The 21,308-nt window shown below is 40.5% G+C and overlaps 1 protein-coding gene across 1 annotated transcript in view; it reads left to right on the top strand.

Annotated features, from left to right (window-relative positions):
- Positions 1-20,908, top strand: part of LOC129696925 (collagen alpha-1(XIX) chain-like) — a 320,031-nt gene extending 299,123 nt beyond the window's left edge. Inside the window, exons 53-56 of the mRNA XM_055635036.1 lie at positions 1,344-1,410; positions 6,707-6,841; positions 11,438-11,515; positions 18,979-20,908. Coding sequence (XP_055491011.1) covers positions 1,344-1,410; positions 6,707-6,841; positions 11,438-11,515; positions 18,979-19,121 — 423 coding nt within the window. The 3' untranslated portion in view covers positions 19,122-20,908. The remainder of the gene's footprint in view (positions 1-1,343; positions 1,411-6,706; positions 6,842-11,437; positions 11,516-18,978) is intronic.
- The last annotated feature ends 400 nt before the right edge of the window (positions 20,909-21,308 follow it).

Here is a 21,308-nt window from a genome sequence, read left to right as displayed (position 1 = left end):
GATCGGTCTGTCAGTCGGTCAGTCTGTCTGTCGGTCGTGCTTGTCGGTAGTCCGAAGGATAATTTGGAGGATCGGTCGGGCTGTCGGTTGGCCGAAGGATGTTGTGGAGGATTTGTCAGGCCGCCCGTGGATGGTGAGTGGTTGATCTGCCGGTGGGTGTTGCGACTGGTCGGAAGGCCGGTGGATGCTGCGAGGGGTCAGTCAGACTGTCGGACGGCCGGTGTTGCAGAGAGCAAGCAGGCGGTCTGAGGGAGCCGGCGTTATAGTGGTGCTGAAGGCGTCCCGGGTGGCGTGCAGGGCAGCGTGCTGCTCTCCACCATCATCACCAAGATGATCGAGAAGGGCATGTTGGCCGAGGTGGACGCACTGAGTGGCCACACTTACGGAGCCCGCAGCCTGACCCAAAGCGGCTCCAGCTCCTGCCATGGGCAGCTCTGGAAGGGGGGGAGAGTTAAGGTTAGGCATTTTCCTGTCAGTGGAAGATGCCTTAGCCTTCCCCCAGCCTGGCACTGCCGCAGTCCCACTATGGCCATGACCCCCACTCTGCATACTGGCAATCAGTGGCGTTCAGTAAACGGGGGAACCCACTGGAACTGCCCTCACCTATTAATTAGGCTGGTTCAGGAGCCGGACCTCTGCGGCAGTCTCATTCAAAATACACACAATTATATTAATTATATTATTTTTATATAATATAATTATACATAATTATATATGATTACAGTCATATTCACATCATTTATTTATATATATATGTGTGTGTGTGTGTGTGTGTGTGTGTGTATGTGTGTGTGTATATATAAATATATATATACAAATATATATATTTGTTGATTTGTTGAAAGTTGAGTTCTAGACACATTTTTGATGCTGGGCCCGCAGCCTAAATGGGTGACGATGCTGCCGGTCCCGCTGAGTTACTCCAGCATTTTGTGGCTATCTTCGATTTAAACCAGCTTCTGCAGTTCTTTCCTACACATTTAATCTTAGACATCATTCTCCTTAATTAGTTTGCTGATTATTTTGTAGTCATTCAATCTCACTGTCTTGCGTTGTATTTCTAAACTAAACTAAACTAAACTAGTTAGCTGAAGTCCACATTTTGCGAAGGAGAAATTAAAGACGAAGTATTGACTGCACTGTTGAATGGCATATTTCAAATCTTAGACTATGTTTCCCATTCTTTACATAGCAAGGTAAACAATTTCTAAGTGAGATACTTTGAAGTTTGATGCATGTTTTTAATACTGTATAAAATTTATTGTTGTCATTCAATATCGCTGTCTCCATTGTACTTTACTGTCATTCTGCTGATTCCATACAATCTCTGATTACTTCACTAGGACACCAAAATTCCATTTGAAGAAATATCAAAATTTATAAGACAAGAGATTCACAGAATTTTTGAAGGTAAGGAAGTTGAAGATTGAAATTGAAAAGCAGGAAACTACAGCTAGAAACTGTGTTAGCTTGCATGACCTTCTAATAGAATTAAGCAAAGTCACAAAAGAAGCATGTTTTAAGTTGCAGAAAATTTGGAGGTATTGGTGGTCAGAGAGAAGTCTATAAGAAGTCTCAACCCAAAACGTCACCCATTCCTTCTCGTCATAGATGCTGCTTGTCCCGCTGAGTTACTCCAGTTTTTTGTGTCTATCGTCGGTCAAAGAGAATGTTGGTAATAAGGCAGAGATCATGTGTTTCTGATGTAAATGGGAGAGGAGAGGGGGGGGGGGGGGGTGACTGACTCCTTGATTGGACCCAAAAGGTCTACAGCAGAGCCAATCTCAATGGTGACCAGCGTGAAACATACTAAATCTTGAAATATACTTCAATGGTTGTCCGTGTCCCCTGCAAGGCGCCATCCAATTCTGAAGCTATGGTTATGCTCTGCCTGCTCAGAGGAGCAGGCTATGTCATTTGCACACTAACATCAGAGTCCATATAGCATTTAATGTTTCCTGAGCTCTTTCACGGTAGAAGATAAACAAGTGCCCAGAGGAGATCCCACATTCTGGGAACTAGTCGCGGCCTCAGTATGATCACCACAAATTTTTCAACACATTGAAAATTGGTCGCCATGGAGAAAATCAATAATCCTGTAGTCGTAGGTGCAGGTGTAGTGGGGTCGCCATGTAGTTATGGGTAGTCGTAGGTAGTTTTAGTTAATCTCCTTTGCTGACTGGTCATTTTCATTGGCTCATTGGGGGGGAAAAACGTAAGCAGGAGTTTTTCAGAACCAAGGATAACCGACCGCTCCCCCTGTTAAATGCCCCCCCCAGCTGCGTATCTAAGGGACTATTAAAAGTTGTCTCCACTAGCCCTCCCCTAATTAACCCGGCACCCCCCCCCCCCCCCCCCCGGTTGTGTGGACTTACCGTACACTTTGCACGGTCTTAATTACGGACCAACGCTTCCCCCCCCCCGCTTGCCCTGACCCCGCCTTTGCGATGTGTGTGTGTGTGTGTGTGTGTGTGCGCATCACTCTGACAGTCGCCGTTCCAGTTCCCAGATTTTCACACGACTGCTGGTAACTTGACAGTCTACTGAAAAATCGCCTGTTGGACAGGCCCATAACTAGCTTGATTTTGATTGAAGCAGATCAACTTGAAATGTTACCTAGTTTCTCTCTCCAGAGTTGTTGTATCTCCAACATTCTCTGTTCTTGGTATTGTGGATTGGATTGGTGTTTGTTTCTCATTTCATCCGCCATATATGCTAATTCTCCTGCTTGTCAGCTGTCTCTCAAAAATTTGTTTATATTGTCACAATCTGACCTCAACCTAGCCAAAGGCGGAGGACGAACGATAGTAGTCTTGGCCAGAAATAGTTCGTAAAAATGTAGTAACAAAAAACTGCAAATGCTGATTCGCAACAAAATACACAAAGGGCTGGAGTAGCTCAGCGGGTCAGGCAGCATCACTGGAGAGCATGGCTGGGTGATGTTTTGGGTCGGGACTCTTCTTCAGACTGTTTGTGAAGGAGGTAGAGGGAAGAAGGATTGAAGAGAAGAGGGGCAGGACAAAGCCTGGCAGTAGTAGGTGGATGCATGTGAGGGGAGGGGGGGGGGGGGGGGGGGGGGGGGGTGATAGGCAGATGGTTGGACAAAGGCCAGAGATGAAAGACGGGAAATATAAGACAAAAGGGTTGAAGAGTTGCAAATTGTGGAGCTAGAGAAAGGAATGTAGAGAGAGGGAGAGGGAAGAAATAGTCTATGTGGGGCACAGGGGAGATGGGGGAGGGGGGGAAGAAGGGAGGGAGGGGGATTTAAGTTACCTAAAATTAGAGAATTCAGTCTTCATACTGTTGGATTGTAAAATACCCAAGTGACATATGAGATGCGGTTCCTCCAGCTTGTATGTGGCCTCACTCCGGCTGTGGAGGAGGCTCTAGGGAGGAGTGCAACTAGGGAGAAGGTAGGATCACTCAAGGATAAAGGAGGGAATTTATACAAAGAGGATGTATGAAGGTACCAAATGGGTAACTGTGTTCACCAAGGAGAAGGAGGATGGTGAGATGAGTGTAGTGATTACAAAGATGCTAGGCCATTTTGAGATCAAGAAGGAGACGGTGTTAGATCTCTTGAAAAGCATTAAGGTGGATAAATGCAATCGCCACATGTTTGCGAGTGGTTGCCAGGGAGCCGCCTTCATGGTCGTGAGGAATTCCCACATTATGGTCGCCATGAATTTTTCAGCATGTTGAAAAATTAGCGGCGACTGGAATGAAGCCGCCATGGAGAGTAGCGAAAATTCACGAGCCGTAAGTGGGTCAGTAGGAGGTCCTAATGGGTTGCCAGGAGGTCGAAGGTTCTCGTAAGTTGGAGCCGGTGCTGACCGGTGAATTTCATTGGCTCATTGGGCAAAAAAAAGGTAAGCAGTAGTTTTCAGAACCAAGGATAACCGACTGGTAATGTTAAATGTCCGCCGAGCTTCACAGCCGTGTATCCATGACTGCTTAAAAGTTGTCTCCACTCCTTCTCCCCCCTTCTCTCCCTCTCCTCCCCTCTTTTAAAGAACTTACTGTACACTGTGCTTTAGCCGTCTTTTTACAGCGCCAATCTTCCCGTTCAACAAGGTGTGTGTCTGTTTCACCTTGGCTTTGCACTGTGTGAATTTTTTAGACAGGGCAAGCGGGGGGTGCGCTATCTTAAAAAATTCACACAGGCTGGTGAAGGAAGCGATGTGTTTGTGTGTGTGTGTGTGTTCCACTCGCTGTTCCAGTTGCTGGTTTTTCAGGCGACTGCCGGCCATTTGATAGTCGCCGGCAGTCCGCTGAGAAATCGCCCAAGTGGGAGAGGCCCATTAGTCACCACAGGCAGCATCTCTGGAGAGAAGGAACGGGTGACGCTTTGTGTCGAGACCCTTCTTCAGACTGAGAGTCGGGGAAAAGGGAAACGAGAAATATAGATAGTGATGTAGACAGATATAGAACAAATGAATGAAAGATATGCAAAGATACACTCTTATACATCGGCGAGACCAAACATAGACTGGGCGATCTTTTCGCTGAACACCTTCACTCTGTCCGCCTGGACCTACCTGATCTCCTGGTGGCCAAACATTTTAATTCCCCTTCCATTCCCACACTGGTCTTTCTGTCCTCAGTCTCCTCCATTGTCAGAGTGAGGCTAATCGCAAATTAGAGCAACAGCACCTCATATTTCGCTTGGGCAGCTTACAACTCAGTGGTATGATTTTGATTTCTCTATAACTTCAAGTAACCCCTGCATTCCCTCTCTCTCGCCATCCTTCCCCCACTCATGTCGCACCAGCTTCTCATTATCACCTAGCAAACAGTTAACAATGGCCTGTTTCCTTTATCCTTTTTTTGCATATCTTCTATATCTATTTCTATATCTCTCTACATCACTGTCTATATCTCTGGTTTCTTTGTCCCCTGACTCTCAGTTTGAAGAATGGTCTTGACCCGAAACGTCACCCATTCCTTCTCTCCAGAGATGCTGCCTGTCCCGCTAAGTTACTCGGGTATCTATCTTTGGTTTAAACCAGCATTTGCAGTTCCTTCCTACGCTGTAAGATAACAATTCTACCACTGCGCCAATAGGCCACCCAAACATATTTGTCACCTCTCTAGCCACAGGTGAGTTCCTTGAGGACTGGAGAGTAATCCATGCAGTTCCTTTGTATAAGAAGGGAAGTAGAAATAATCCAGGATATTGCAGACTGTTGATCCTTACAATGGTGGTAGCGAAGCTATTAGGCAAGATTCTTTGGGAAAGAATCTACTCGCATTTAGAAGGGAATATATTAATTAGTGATAGTCAGCATATCCTACAGCAGATCATGTCTTGCTAACTTGATTGAGTTTTTATAGGAAATGACAAAAGTCTTCAATAAGGGCAGTAGATATTGTCTATATGGATTTTAGTGAGGCATGTGAAAAAGTTCCTCAGGGCAGGCTGACTCAGAAGATTAAGATGCATGGAATTCATGGTGACTTGGTATTTCCTATTCACGCTACTCTTGCTATTTGCTGCGCAGCAGTGGGATTTTCTGTTTCACTCTCCTAGGTGTTATTGTAAGATTATTTATTCCTTGTTGGGACATGGTGGACAAGAGTGGGTTGCTGTTCAGTGCACTGCCCCACAAGGATGGAATTAAGGTGCCTCTACCTTATAGATTTCATAAAGCAACATTGCGAGATACTTTCATCACTAATTATGTTTGTGATTAAGTGAGAAAACTAAAACAATAGGGAGAAATTTTTCTCAAATTTGCTGTTCCCTTTTGGTGAATTTATTTTAGGGAATTTGACGGGCTTTGAATCTAACTAGAGAGAAGGATTCTTATTGATAGGAAACCATTTATCGACGTTGCTGCTCCTCCAGCGTTCTGCTGATCTTTATTTACATTACTCTTTTACATGGTCATGGTTATTTCCTTGATGCTATAATTCTAATTGGGTTTTTTATATGGCATGAAACAATACATTGCAACATCAGTTTCTTCCACACTAAATGTTGATCCATTTTTCAGGACAGTGGTGTTCAATATTATCTTTGCATGTTAAACTAATCAGATTGTTGATGCTTTGAAAATTGCATATTGAATTCTGAAAGGAGTAATCTAATCAAAGGGTTTGGATGGTTTACAAAGAACAGTGAATCCCCAGAGAGATTATGAGGCAGTAATCTAATCAAGAAATTTCAGTAGTATATAATGGATTGATAACTCAAAATGATTCAAAGATGCTAATCCATTTTAGCTTTAATAAACTGCATTAACAGATCCTGCAATTGTTTTTCCCTGAAGGATGATGGAAAATCAAAAATAATGTAAATACTGCAACTTTATTGAGGAAAATAAAACACGATTCACTTCAGTAAAAGGCAGTTTCCAATAACTATCATGTTAGTCAAACTTTCAACCACCCTTCAATCTCTCACAGTGGCTTGATTGCCATTTCTAAGTGTACTTTTCCATTTTGGCTCATAGATTGGCCTTCCTTCGTAGATTATCCTGAAATGTTCTACATGCTTCACTCAAGAGGTAATGGGAATCTCAGAACCTCTCTTTAAGTGAGGCTGACAACTTTTGACAGAAAAGGATACAAAAAAAGGAAGATTGGATATATTTAAACAGTTTGAACACAATTTAAAAGACCACGCGAGGATCAAACTATGCAGATAAGTGGCAGTTTTGATTCAGTGGGGAATAATAGTTTCTGTTCTCTTCTGTCTTTCCAGAAAAGTTTGCGCACTACGAACTGAAGTTCCCTGCTGCAATGTTGGCTGCTCAAGTCAAATCTGGCCTTCAAGGGCCACCAGGAAAAGATGGACTACCAGGACCTCAAGGAGAGACTGGACCAGATGGACCTAGAGGCAAGATTCATCTAAATCTAATAATAAGCATGAGATCATTGACACATTCGTCTCATTCCTATTCTGAATGAGAACAACATTTATTATAGCAACAAAAAATACTTTTGGCATGCACAAGCTTCCATTGCAGATCATTTGAAATTGATTTCCCAATCTGGCCAGCTTATTGCAGAGGGCACAGGGGTCTCAATGAAACGGATGAGAACAGGTAGCAAGAATTTTACAGGAAATAATTAATAACTAATCAATTAAATTGCAGGAACAGTTTCATCACTCAACCTGTTCCATTTAGTCAGGTCTCATTATGCGTACAATGTATAAACAACAAAAGGCAAAGCCTGATTTCAAAGCGGCACAGGAAACTCATGAGGAATGCTATGAAGGTCTTAGGATTGTAGTGAACAAATGGATTGTGGAGAGTTCGTGGTTTTATATGGAGCATATGATGCAGTCATTTAAATACGAGAAAATTACATTTTCATATTATTCTAGATATAACCGAAGGGACTATATTGTCATACACATTTTATTCATGATTTCAAATTCATTATTTCTAAAGTACAAATCAACAATGAAAATAATCAAAGACACAGATGAGTGGATAATGATGGGGGACCACTTTTATGCCATGAAACATCAGGTTGTTGCGATAAATATTAACAAGGAAATGCTAACAAAAGAGTTAATAGATAAAGGAGTTAATAAGTCACTTGAGACACCATATCACTCACCCGGGCTGTACAGGGGCTTAGAGAGTTGTATGGGTGATGGAAATGAGATAGGAACACCCTGCAGGTTTGATAGAGACAAACTTGGTCCACTGGAGTCAAATGAGAAACAACAAGGAAGTCTATTATTTGCAAGAATGGATATTTCAGCAGGCTACTATAAGAATCCCATGATAAGAACAGTACGTGTGAGGCAGGGTTGAGGAGGAATTGAAAGTGAGACTGCCAATCTAGAAACTAAACTGGTCAGACATAAATTCAACACAATACCCAATTGAAACCAAAGCACCTTTTCTGCACTTGAAGAAAGCAAGAAGTGATGGCCCAGAGGCTTCAATGGATCCAACCTCTGGAAGATAAACTCAATTGTGAAACGTGTGAAATCTAGACAGGAGGAAAGAAAGTATGGTTGTTCCAAATTTGATATTATCCCGAAAAACAGCAGCATCTTCTTTCTGGATACTGCTGTTCAACGCAAAAAGAATGGAGAGTTAAAGCTCAAAGTCCAAATGGTAATAATAGCATTGGTATTGCAGAGCAATTTAATGATTGGAGTTAATTGAAGGCAACACTATAAAGGAAAACAGCTCCATAGATGCTGCTACACCCGCTGAGTTTCTCCAGCTTTTTTGTGTACTATAAAGGAAAAGCTGGTCGTCCTATTTGTATTTTGATTTCCAATTATCAATGAAATTTGTACATTACGAAAACTATGGTTATTGCTGATCTGAACCTTCATCTTCTCTTACTTCCCAAGCATCAAATAATAGTGCAATAATATAACCCATCCACAGCAACTTTGAAAATAGATAAAGCAATTTCTCTGTATAATTCTAGTTCCCTTCTTCACAAGTTTTTAAATTAAACTTTGCATTGATGTTAGCTTTCTGTCTGCTCCTCTGCGCATGAAAAAACATTTTTATTTCAATTTCAGGAAAGAAAGGCAAAATGAAAAAGAAGAACGATGAGGCGTGTCCTTGACACTCTTTATATATTATGTCAGGGAACTGCTATAGTACAAAGTCGACCTTCCAATTCAATACTCCTGGAAATACAATTGTGCTCCTCTACCTGGACAACCCAAGACAGAAGAGCAGTATTCAAGACTCTTGATAACTGGCTGCATGATTTATTGATGTCTCAATTACAATTCTACCTCTTGGGATTTGTTGATCCCATATATTAAAAGAACCTGCTTTCCCCCTGGTGGGGAATCTCCATGCCACATATTTGGCATCCACACTACCTGATTGTTACACCAGAATATACCTCAAGAAGAGACTCTAAGAATTATTGCTAATGCTCTGGATATCTCAAGATAGTCAGTTTTACATAACGTCAGAAACTTTGCTGTATATTTTTGGATTTTTTTCTGTAGTAAATGGCATGAATTTTTCAACATTGGCTCTTTGTCCGTTTCTTATGGAGTCATTCAGCTCACATGTCTCCACAACCAACGATAGCTTCAAAATCAGGCAGGAGTTAACAATCCACTAGCATGACTGGATGATCAACTTGCCCATACATTCCCATGCAAAACCTTGTCTTGTTGACTTAAAGGTATTGTTTTACAAGATTTACAGAGCTAACTTCTCCCATGCATAAAAGTTGAAAACTATTTCATTCAGCGGATCAACCTGGAATGCATGCATGAAATTATTATAGTTGGACAATATTTCACAAGTACTCTGCAAAAAATCTGCTCAGTTCTCTTATGCAGCAAGATTACCCTTCTGCTCACCATGCCCTTGCCAGCCATCATACCATCCATATGCTACTTGTAAACCACTTTGATGGCATTTAAACAGCAAGCCATTCCGTTTTCACATAAAGAAAAGTAGGAAAGTGTACAAGGTAACATGGAAGCATGACCTGCCTTGTATTCTAACCCACTGTAGCTTGGCAGTGAGTCATCACAGAAGGGCAAAGATATCAAGAGAGCTTAAATATCAAAAACTTAATAAAAGATAAGTTATAGCCAGGAGTGAAGGAAACAGTCCAGAATTCAACACAGTGAGGATATCAGAATGGGTTATTTATAAAAGAGATCCAAATCAGCAATGGTCATTTTAATTGCAGTAAAGGTTGAGTGAGAGCAGGGATTCTCAGACTGAGGTTGTTACACCAGAATATACCTCAAGAAGAGACTCTAAGAATTATTGCTAATGCTCTGGATATCTCAAGATAGTCAGTTTTATATAACGTCAGAAACTTTGCTGTATATTTTTGGATTTTTTTCTGTAGTAAATGGCATGAATTTTTCAACATTGGCTCTTTGTCCGTTTCTTATGGAGTCATTCAGCTCACATGTCTCCACAACCAACGATAGCTTCAAAATCAGGCAGGAGTTAACAATCCACTAGCATGACTGGATGATCAACTTGCCCATACATTCCCATGCAAAACCTTGTCTTGTTGACTTAAAGGTATTGTTTTACAAGATTTACAGAGCTAACTTCTCCCATGCATAAAAGTTGAAAACTATTTCATTCAGCGGATCAACCTGGAATGCATGCATGAAATTATTATAGTTGGACAATATTTCACAAGTACTCTGCAAAAAATCTGCTCAGTTCTCTTATGCAGCAAGATTACCCTTCTGCTCACCATGCCCTTGCCAGCCATCAAACCATCCATATGCTACTTGTAAACCACTTTGATGGCATTTAAACAGCAAGCCATTCCGTTTTCACATAAAGAAAAGTAGGAAAGTGTACAAGGTAACATGGAAGCATGACCTGCCTTGTATTCTAACCCACTGTAGCTTGGCAGCGAGTCATCACAGAAGGGCAAATATATCAAGAGAGCTTAAATATCAAAAACTTAATAAAATATAAGTTATAGCCAGGAGTGAAGGAAACAGTCCAGAATTCAACACAGTGAGGATATCAGAATGGGTTATTTATAAAAGAGATCCAAATCAGCAATGGTCATTTTAATTGCAGTAAAGGTTGAGTGAGAGCAGGGATTCTCAGACTGAGGAAAGGATAATCCATTAAGTGATAATTATATTGCTACACCGCAGACAATGGCTCCAGAAATGAGCCAGAACTCATCTTAAAACAATCTGATTGAATTCAGATTTCTTCAACTTTGCTTCTTTGCCAGTTACTTATGGAGTCATTCAACTATCATTTCTCTGCAAACAAGAGTTGCTTCGAGATCAGGCAGGAATGAACAGTTCTCATCATCATCCGATGATTAACTTATCCATATATTCTTGTCCTAAATGTTTGACGGAGAATAGATTTACACAGCTAACTTTTCCACTTCAGAAATTAGGGGTTATTGAGGACAACTAGTTTAGGAGGAAAAAAACTAGCCCAGGCATTTCCAGCAGTCATCCAGTAGTGTCTGTATTTGATTACTGGAACACCAACAAGAACTTGTCTTCTTCCATGGTATCCCAATGGAAATTCAGTCTACCATGCTGCTACAAACCTGCAATAGATTCATAAACAGCTATGATTTAATAGATCAATGCACGGGTATTTACTGACCTCAAGCCGATCAACATTTGAATACGTATGAAGGGGAATACGTATGAATGCCTTTTACAATGTTTAAAAGGCTTTTGGATAGGTGCATAATTAGATCAGAAAGGAATCGAGGGTTACGGGCCTAATGTGGACAAACGGGTTTAGTGTAGATAACTTACCACTGTCAGAATGGTGGGGCAATAGGACTTGTTACTGTGCCATATGCTATTGTGATTCTGTGATTCCAATTAAAGCTAAATACAGAATAAAGAGAAGCTAAGGATTATCCCTAAACCCCAGACAAAGTAAATTTGCCTAGTCACGTGATTAATTATACATAGGGATGTACACAATCTATTGATCTTAAGTTCTGTGTTTATTCTGGACAGGTTACAGAGGTCAGAAAGGTGAAAGAGGCGAACCTGGCATCGAACTTCCTGGTGAGAGCGGTCCGCGTGGCCCCCCAGGTATACAGCAGCACTTTAAACCTTCCTTGGCTGTTATCTCTCTGCTCCTCCTAAAAGTGCTGACACTTACTCAGGGTGGTTATTTAAAGGACATTTTAGAACAGTGTTTCCACACATTAGGGTTAGGGTTACATTGTTACACAGTTACATTGTGCCATATGTTTAGTCTCTTATTTAAATGGAAAAATCAGGTTTCATTTCTTCCCTACTCCTGGTGAATAATGAATTGACATTTTGCAAAACGCTGGCTGCCTGTTTCTAGACAAACCCACTCCAGAAAACAATCTATAAGCAAAGTACTGCAGATTTTAGAAAGCCAAAATAAAAGACAAATACCGCAAACACTCAGAAGATCAAGCGGCATCTGTGAAGAGAGAACTTTCTGTTTCAGGGCGATGACATAGCCTCTTGCTCCACGAACTGCCAAATGTGATTTTGTTGTCAAGAGAACCTCCCACATTCTAGTTCATCTTTGATAATGAAACAGGAATGAACAGATCAATGTTTCAGTTTATTAATTAACCAGATGCATTACATAGAGTGCCCTCCATAATGTTTGGGACAAAGACCCATAATTTATTTATTTGCCCACAATTTGAGATTTGTAATAGAAAAAAGATCACATGTGGTTAAAGTGCACATTGTCAGATTTTAATAAAGGCCATCTTTCTACATTTTGGTTTCACCGTGTTGAAATTACAGCAGTGTTTGTACATAGTCCCCCCATTTCAGGGCACCATAATGTTTGAGACACAGCAATGTCATTTAAATGAAAGTAGTCATGTTTAGTATTTTGGTGTATATCCTTTGCATGCAATGACTACTTGAAGTCTGCAATTCATGGACATCACCAGTTGCTGGGTGTCTTCTCTGGTGATGCTCTGCCATGCCTGTATTGCAGCCATCTTTAGCTTATGCTTGTTTTGGGGGCTAGTCCCCTTCAGTTTTTTCTTCAGCGTATAAAAGGCATGCTCAATTGGGTTCAGATCAGGTGATTGACTTGGCCAATCAAGAATTTACCATTTTTTAGCTTTAAAAAACTCCTTTGTTGCTTTAGCAGTATGTTTGGGACCAGTGTCCTGCTGTAGAATGAACCGTCAGCCAATGAGTTTTGAAGTATTTGTTTGAACTTGAGCAGATAGGACGTGTCTATACACTTCAGAATTCATTATGCTACTACCATCAGCAGTTGTATCGTCAATGAAGATCAGTAAGCCAGTAACTTCAGCAGCCATACACGCCCAGGCCATAACACCCGCACCACCGCGTTTCACATATGAGGTGGTATGCTGTGGATCTTGGGCAGTTCCTTCTCTCCTCCATACTTTGCTCCTGCCATCACTCTGATATAAGTTAATCTTTGTCTCATCTTTCCACAAGACCTTTTTCCAGAATTGTGGCTGCTTGTTTAAGTACTTCTTGGCAAACTTTAACCTGGCCATCCTTTTTTTGCGGCAAACCAGAGGTTTGCATCTTGCAGTGTAGCCTCTGTATCATGAAGTCTTCTGCGCCACTGTGATCATTGACAAATCCACACCTAACTCCTGAAGAGTGTTTCTGATCTGTCGGACACGTGTTTAGGGATTTATCTTTATTATAGAGAGAATTATTCTGTCATCAGCTGTGGAGGTCTTCCTTGGCCTGCCTGTCCCTTAGCGATTAGTAAACTCACCAATGCTCTTTTTCTTCTTCATGATGTTCCAAGCAGTTCATTTTGGTAAGCCTAAGGTTTGAATGATGTCTCTAACAGTTTTATTATTGGTTCTCAGTCACATAATAGCTTCTTTGACTTTCATTGGCACAAGTTTGGTCCTCATGTTGATAAACAGCAATACAAGTTTCTAAAGGTGATGGAAAGATTGGAGGAAAGACAAGGTGCTGAGAGCTCTATTGTACCTGCATTAAGGAGGCATTTAAACACACCTGAGCAATTACAAACACCCGTGAAGCCATGTGTCCCAAACATTATGGTGCCCTGAAATGGGAAAGGGGAGGGGGGGACACTATGTATAAACACTGCTGTAATTTCTACATGGTGAAACCAAAATGTTTAAAAATTGCCTTTAATAAAATCTGACAATGTGCATTTTAACCACATGTGATTTTTTTTTCTATTACAAAACTCAAATTGAGGAGTACAGAGGCAAATAAATAAATGATGGATCTTTGTCCCAAACATTATGGAGGGCAATGTACATAATAATGGGCAAAATATTATACCTCATGGGTGAGCCTATGCTTGGTATGCTGGACATTTGGCAAAACATAGAGTATGATTAGAGATCTGAGAGTTACCGTGCCATGATTCCTTAAGTCAGGAGACATGGTGTGTTTTCTGGGGTTTATTGACTATCTGACCAAGTTCCTACCCTGTCTGAGTGAGATGTGGTAAACCTTGGGCATTTAGCCAAGGAGGATGTGGTGTGGTGTTGATTGTTGCTCATGAACAAGAGCTTGAGCGCCTCGGGGCCCAGCAGACCCTTTGTGAGGTTCTCAAAAGGAACGGGAATTGAATCACTGGGCCACATGATTCCTTTCCCAATCTCTCTCCACAACTGAAGCCCTCCAATTCAGGCAATATTCTAATGGATCTCCTTTGCACTGTCTCTAGTGAACTAAATCCTTCCTATAAAGTGGCGACCAGAACTGCACATATTACTCCAAGAGTCCCCTAACCGGTGTTTTGTTAAATTGCAGCATAACACCCTGATTTTTATATTCTCTGTCACAACCTATGAAGGCAAGCATGTCACATGCCTTCTTCACCATCCTATCTACTTACATGGCTACTTTCAGGTAAGCATAGACTTGAACGGTCCCTCTGATCACCGATATTCATTAGCTGCATAACATTTACTGTATTTATCCTATACTGGTTTGTTTTCCAAAAATGCACCACCTTGCACTTGTTGGGTTAAATTTCATCTTTACACTCTGCCCAACTTTCCACGTGATCTGTATCCTGCCGTAGCCTTAGTTGATCTTCCTCACTATCCACAACTCCCCCAACTTCCATGTTATCTGCAAACTTACTAATCATACCTTCCACATTTTGACCTTTTCACCGTTTGAGCTGTTTTTACTAAATGTTAAATGGTCAGCTCGACATAGATTACAAGACCTACACCAAACCCAAACCAATTAGGAGCAGACGAGGGCATTCGATCCAATTTGTGATTCCAACTACAAAGACAGATGTGTACAGCAATTTGTTCTTCCCCCGCACAATTAAATCATGGAATAATCTCCACCCTACTATAGTTACCCAACCAGATGCAACTAAATTTAAAGTAGCTCTTTCTTCCCAATAACCCTTTCTGGCTTAAGCCCTCCCTTCACCACTTCCAGTTTAAATTCCATTTGGAATATTTTGGAGGACCAAGAAACCAATAAACCACATCTGTGGAATTCTCTACCTCAGAGGGCGGTGGAGGCCGGTTCTCTGGATACTTTCAAGAGAGGGCTAGATAGGGCTCTTAAAGATAGCAGAGTCAGGGGAATGGGGAGAAGGCAGGAACTGGGTACTGATTGGGGATGATCAGCCATGATCACATTGAATGGCGATGCTGGCTCGAAGGGCCGAATGGCCTACTCCTGCACCTATTGTCTATTGTCTATTCACATCCAAGTTGTTAATATATATCACAAACAACAGGGATCCCAGTACCAAGCCCCGCAGCACAGCATTTGTCATAGACTCCCAATCAGAAAAGCATCCTTCCACCACAAGCCTCCGCCTCTGTTACCAAATCCTGGATTCCATGTGCCTTGACTTTCTCAACCAGCTTACCATCCAGAATCTTGTCAAATGTCTTACTCAGGTGCTTACAGCCAATGTCAACAGCTTCCTTCAAACTTAGTTCCACCTTGGAAAAAGCCTATCAAATTATTGAGGCAGTATTTTCCCCTCACAATGCCATCCTAATTATCTCTAATTAGACCAGCCTTTCTAAATATACAAAAATCCTATCCCTCAGGATTTTCTCCAATAATTTTCCTACTTTGATGTGAGATTCAAAGGCTTTTCATGACTATTGCATACTGGAAATGTGTTTGAATAAGGCCGGCAATGTCACAGCGGTAGAGTTACTGCCATTCTTAGCCTGAGACCTGGGTTTGATTCTGATTACAGGTGCTGTCTGTATGGACTATGCATGTTTTCCCTGTGATCATTTGGGTTTTTACCGGGTGCTCTGTCTTCCTTCCACTCTCCAAAGATGTGTAGGTTTGTTAGTTTGTTAGCTTCTATAAACTGTTCCTAGTGTGTAGGATTAAAACTAGTGTATGGGTGATCGCTTGTTGACGCAGAATCACTGGGCCAAAGGGCCTGTTTCCATGCTGTATCTCTAAACTAAACTAAACATTCACCAGCCTGGAGTTATCTAGCTCATCTCTGCTGCCCTTGAAAACAGAGGAACATTACTTATATTCAAATCTCTTGACACCTCATCAGTGGCAAACAAAGATACAAAAATAGGGTAAGATTTTAATCCTATAATATCTAATACCTCTTCCTTCCTAATACTGAACTGCTGTAGATTATCCACATACCCCTTCCTGAACTCATTCTCTTGTCCTTTTCCTTGGCAACTATAGCTGAGAAGTATTCATTTAGAACCTTGTCCACATTGCCTGGCTCCACATATAGATTACCCCTTTAGTCCTAAAGGGGCCTACCCTTTCTCTGGCTACCCTCTTGATCCTGATACACATGTTGGGCTTCTCCTTAATCTTGTTTGTCAAGGATATTTCATAGCCTCCTATTGCCTACCTAATTTATTTCTTTAGTTATCTCATCGGCATTTCACAAGAGACTCCTTGATCCTAATTTCCTATATCTACCATGTTTTCTTGTTTCCCCAATTAAATCTCTAGTATCTCTGTCATCTAAGGTACACTAATTGCCTTCATCCTTGCTGGAACATGCTGGTCCTCAACTCTTACTAATACTCTTAAGACTTTGATTCGTCAGCTGTCATTTTACCCACAAGCATCTGCTCCCAAGCTACTTTTGTCAGATGTTAAATATCAGTCTCACACCCAGTTCAAGACATTAGTTTGAGGACTGACCTTATCCATTTCCATAATTACCTAAAAACTTAGAGAATTATGGTCACTGTTGCCCCCAATTACATTTCCACTGCCTGCCTGGTTTAATTTCCTAATAAATAAGGTTGAATACTGCTCAATCTGTAGTAGAACTCTCCACATATAGTCTAAAAATATATTCTTTGATATACTTAACAAATTCCACCTGATCTAAATCCGTTTGCAACCTAAACCAATCTGAGTCAATACTGGGAAAGTTAAAATCCCTCATTGCAATAACCGTATTGCTTTTATACCTTGCTGCAATTTATTTGCATATCTCTTCTTCTCATTCCTCTTATCATTGGTAAATGCAGAGGAGCTTTGATTCATCAGCTACGGGCGGGCGGATTGTGGGCAGTGGGAGGTTTTCTTGCTTGGGTTTGAGATGACATTGTAACGCTTGTCTGGAATCCAGATGATTCTCATTCTTACACCACTGTCTGCCATCTCTCCTGGTGCTGTCTTGTTAGAGGGTCAACCACATGGCTGTTGATTTGGAATCATATAAAGATTAGACCAGAATAAGGGTGGCACGTTCTCTTATCTGAACGATAATGGCGGACCAAATAGTCTTTACAACAATCTATCAGTTTAATGGTCACTGAGTCTCACTTTTTTTCGAGCAGATTATTTAATAAATGGAATGAAAACTCCACAGTTGTGATGGTAAAAATTGAATAGCTTTAGATACTGATCCAGAGACAGTATCCCAATTATGTGGGTTCTTGAATGAAATCTACCTGTTCACTGCAGAACATATAAAATCATTATGCAAGTCCTTTCGTGATAGTGATCATCTCAAGCATACGTTAATGATGACTTTTTATAAACATGACTTGTCCCATTTGTAATTTTACCCTAAAAGTGGTCTTCCCCAAGGTGATCTTTCATGGTGTGGATATGCCTGATTAGTGGCTTGCCCAGAGACCACTTTCATCTTCAATGTCACTCCCCAAAATACTTTTGACAAGGCCCCACATAGAAGGGCAGCCCAAAAGGTTAGAACATATGGGATCCTACAATAACCTTCCCAAAAGTGATGGAGACGATTTTGCTCATTAGTATATGCAACAGGTTTTTTTAAGTGAGGCAAATCAATAATTCACCAGTCACTTACCTGGTTGAAAGCAGCACCTCCAGCATTCAGGAAGCTCAGCACTCTCCAGGCCACTGCAGGCTCCCAGCCACCAACCCATTACCTGTAATATTTACTCCCTCGAGCTGGCAAAAAAGGTTTCAATGTGTATGTATTCAAGATGCCCTTCATCAACTTGCTAAGGTTGACCGAATAATATCTCTCCAACTCACAACCTCTATCACTAAAGACAAGGGCTACAGCATGGGGACCACCTGCAGTTTTCACTCCACATCATATTACAATTTATCTGTTCCTTCTTTGTCTTTGTAAACCTGGAACTCCATACCCAAAAGCCAAAAGGTCATAGGGTTCTGCTTCTCCGAAACCCAATTATCTTCTCATTGAAAGCAATGATAATTTCTTCTCATTATCATATTCTTTTAATGTCTGCCTTTGCTGTTTTCAAATTGTAATCATTCATTTTAACTTTAATTTTATGGTCAATCGAATGAAGAAGACTAGCCATTCGTTATCCTTACTTGCCCAAAGGAAAATTAGTGAATGGATAACAAGTAATTTCTTTAAATTGCAATGAATAAAATTAGAAAGACATAAACTTCACATCTATAAGCCATTTTCAGTGTAGATTGATTATTTAGTTATAATTATGATTTCCAGTAAGCATTTATATCTAAATGGAGGAGTTGTAGCATGCTTAGTTTGTTTCTTTTAGATTAATATCACACTTTCATACTCTGGGTGGCTAAGTGTCAGATCTCTCTGTGACTGGTTAGAGCAGATACTGGTTACAGCCACCTTCTAAAGGAATTCTAGAAAATTAAGTCTGAAAAAGGGTTTCAACCCGAAACGTTACCTATTTCCTTCGCTCCATAGATGCTGCCTCACCCGCTGAGTTTCTCCAGCATTTCTGTCTACCTCTAGAAAATTAAATGTACACATAGCCATCCAGTCCATCATCTCAGTATCCTTGAGATACCACATATCCTGTTTGATTTCATCTTTCAGAATATGGTCACGGCTCCTCGTGTATACATCCAAGTATAGCTTGGGGAAGAACACTCCTGATTTTCCCCATTTAACTGTGGATGCCAGGTGTTACCATAGCCACCCTGCTATTATATTGCAAGGCCCATCTGCAGAAAGTCCCTCATTCATCCCAGCTGATCAGCAAAGAGATCCACAACTCCAACTGTTGAAGCTTCAAGTTATATTTTGAATCAGATGAGTCTGATTGGCAGACACTGAGGAAATGTGTGCCCATTGTGTGTTTCAGGTCTGCCAGGATTGGGAACCCAAGGTCCTCCAGGAACCCCAGGCCCACGGGGCATCACAGGCCCTGCAGGAAGTGAGGGAAGATGTGATCCTGCAGATTGCTTCTTTCCTGCAAGCTTTCCACAATCATCCACACACCGATAAAGTCCATCCTTAACCAGGAACAGTTTCAAGGGTGGCAGTCTTTGAACTGTTGGTTAGCGCACTTTACAGTTTAACAAAGGAATCCAGTTTCTACCTTTGCAAGTTGCAAAGATGTATGGGTTGTCACCTGAATGCTGTTTGTGCCAATGCATCCACATTCAGTCAGAGTCGTGCTCTCGCAGCCTGGCGGCTGATGGTGGATTAGTGATTCAATTGAAAAGGTGTTATGTTGAGCATGAGACACACAGCTGCTCCAGGTTTTTCACATTTACAAATCTACAATTGTTCTCCAATTTACAAATCTACAGATAGAATTGTTCTCCAATTCTGTTTCATAGTCTTTGAACACATCGAATAGACAATTCCCACATAGTGTGGTGATTTAATTGGTAAATGACTTTTCCAAGTATTTTAGCTCTTTAAGCATATTTCAGTAAGAAATAAATGATTTAATATAGATGATAACTGCGATAGACATCTATCCCCATCCCATTCCACAAGCCTCCTCAGATTATTCGGATACGGAGGAGGCCTTTGGATCAGTGCTCCAGTCCCTGTGTTATGAAGGACTAAACAATCAGTCTCACACCCATAGCTCTAGGAAAAAAAAGGACTCGTTTATTACCGATTTGAAAGTTTTATTGAATCTGCTTGCATCCTCTATTAAATATTATTTTTCATTATTTATTATTAAAATATACCAATACTTCTAGCTGAAAGCTTCAATTAAGAATTTCAATTTACGAATCCATCTGATCAAAACATCAAACGGGTGATGTTAACACGTATTGCATTAAAGAGCAAACAATGCCTGCATGATTTTTTTCATTTATTTCCATGAATAACAATTCGTAATTTTAATGTGATCTGGTCAATAGACGTGTTGATGTTTTTTATCAATACACATTACATGGTGATCTTTGTGATTTTATTGCTGGTTGGATACATCGCATGACTATTGAATAGTACCATCTCACGACCTTTATTTTGAAGGATAAGCCTCAATGAAGAGCCTCAAAAGGATAATAATGAAACCGTGTGGCAATGTAGGTAATTGTGTTTCTCCATTGTATTTTAATAGTATATAATTCAAATGGTAAAATAACAAGAAGCACTTATTTTTGACAAACATGGTAGTTTAACATTATTGTTAATCAACTCACCGCATTTGCAATGTACTGGCACTATTAGGGCTAGGAAGTAGTGGTAACTTTTAGAATGAACTGTGTGGAACAAATACTATTCCAAACGGTGCTATGTGTATATTTTGAGTTTTTAATTTAACCATGGCAAAATTTAATTTTAAGCAACTTGTACTGCCAGCTTTTAAATACATATGTTGATTCAATTCAAATGTAATTAAAAATGGCAGATCTTATTTTTTATACATTGTAAAAGTGCTATTTTATTTTCATACACACTGTAAGTGTCATTTCCTGTCCGAGAGCTGAACGGTTTGGTGCGATGCATGCACGATGTACGCTACTGAGATTATTGATTCAAATTTATTTATGCTGGATATTTGACACTAAGTTTTTGTTTGTTTTATATTAACAATTTATTTGAACAAAATGTATATGTTGTAATTTAGAAAAAATATCTTCTGTGTTAGTTACGAAATTAACTTCACCTGCTGTTGTGCACTGGTCCCAGTATTTTTACAAATGGAACAGCGGCATATTTAATATGTATTGTTACTAGAAGTACCTCATAAGAAGAGCATTCCATCCCAACTTAGTTTCTAACCATAATTTTCCTTTTATTCTAAATAAAAGTGATGCACAGCAGGTCAAACATATTCATTTGTACAATCAAATTTGCCATGAAGGTAGAGCTGACCTAATGTATGTGCTAAATGTAAATCAAGAACACAAATATGTTTAAAGCAGTGCCTCAAATTACTGCACTTTGTCTTTCATACATAGGCCATACACTGGAACAGCTCTTTCAGAGAACTGTTACAGGGATCAAGTCAAGTCAAGTTTATTTGTCACATACACATACGGGATGTGCAGTGAAATGAAAGTGGCAATGCTCGCGGACTTTTGTGCAAAAAGACAAACAACCAAACAAACTATAAACACAATCATAAACACACATATTATTTTACATAATAAATAATGGAAGGAAAAACATTCAATAGAGTTAGTCCCTGGTGAGATAGGCGTTTACAGACCGAATGGCCTC

The sequence above is a fragment of the Leucoraja erinacea genome, chromosome 5 (assembly GCF_028641065.1).
Source record: "Leucoraja erinacea ecotype New England chromosome 5, Leri_hhj_1, whole genome shotgun sequence".
NCBI classification, from domain to species: domain Eukaryota; kingdom Metazoa; phylum Chordata; class Chondrichthyes; order Rajiformes; family Rajidae; genus Leucoraja; species Leucoraja erinaceus.
This window is presented reverse-complemented; position numbering and strand designations above follow the sequence as displayed.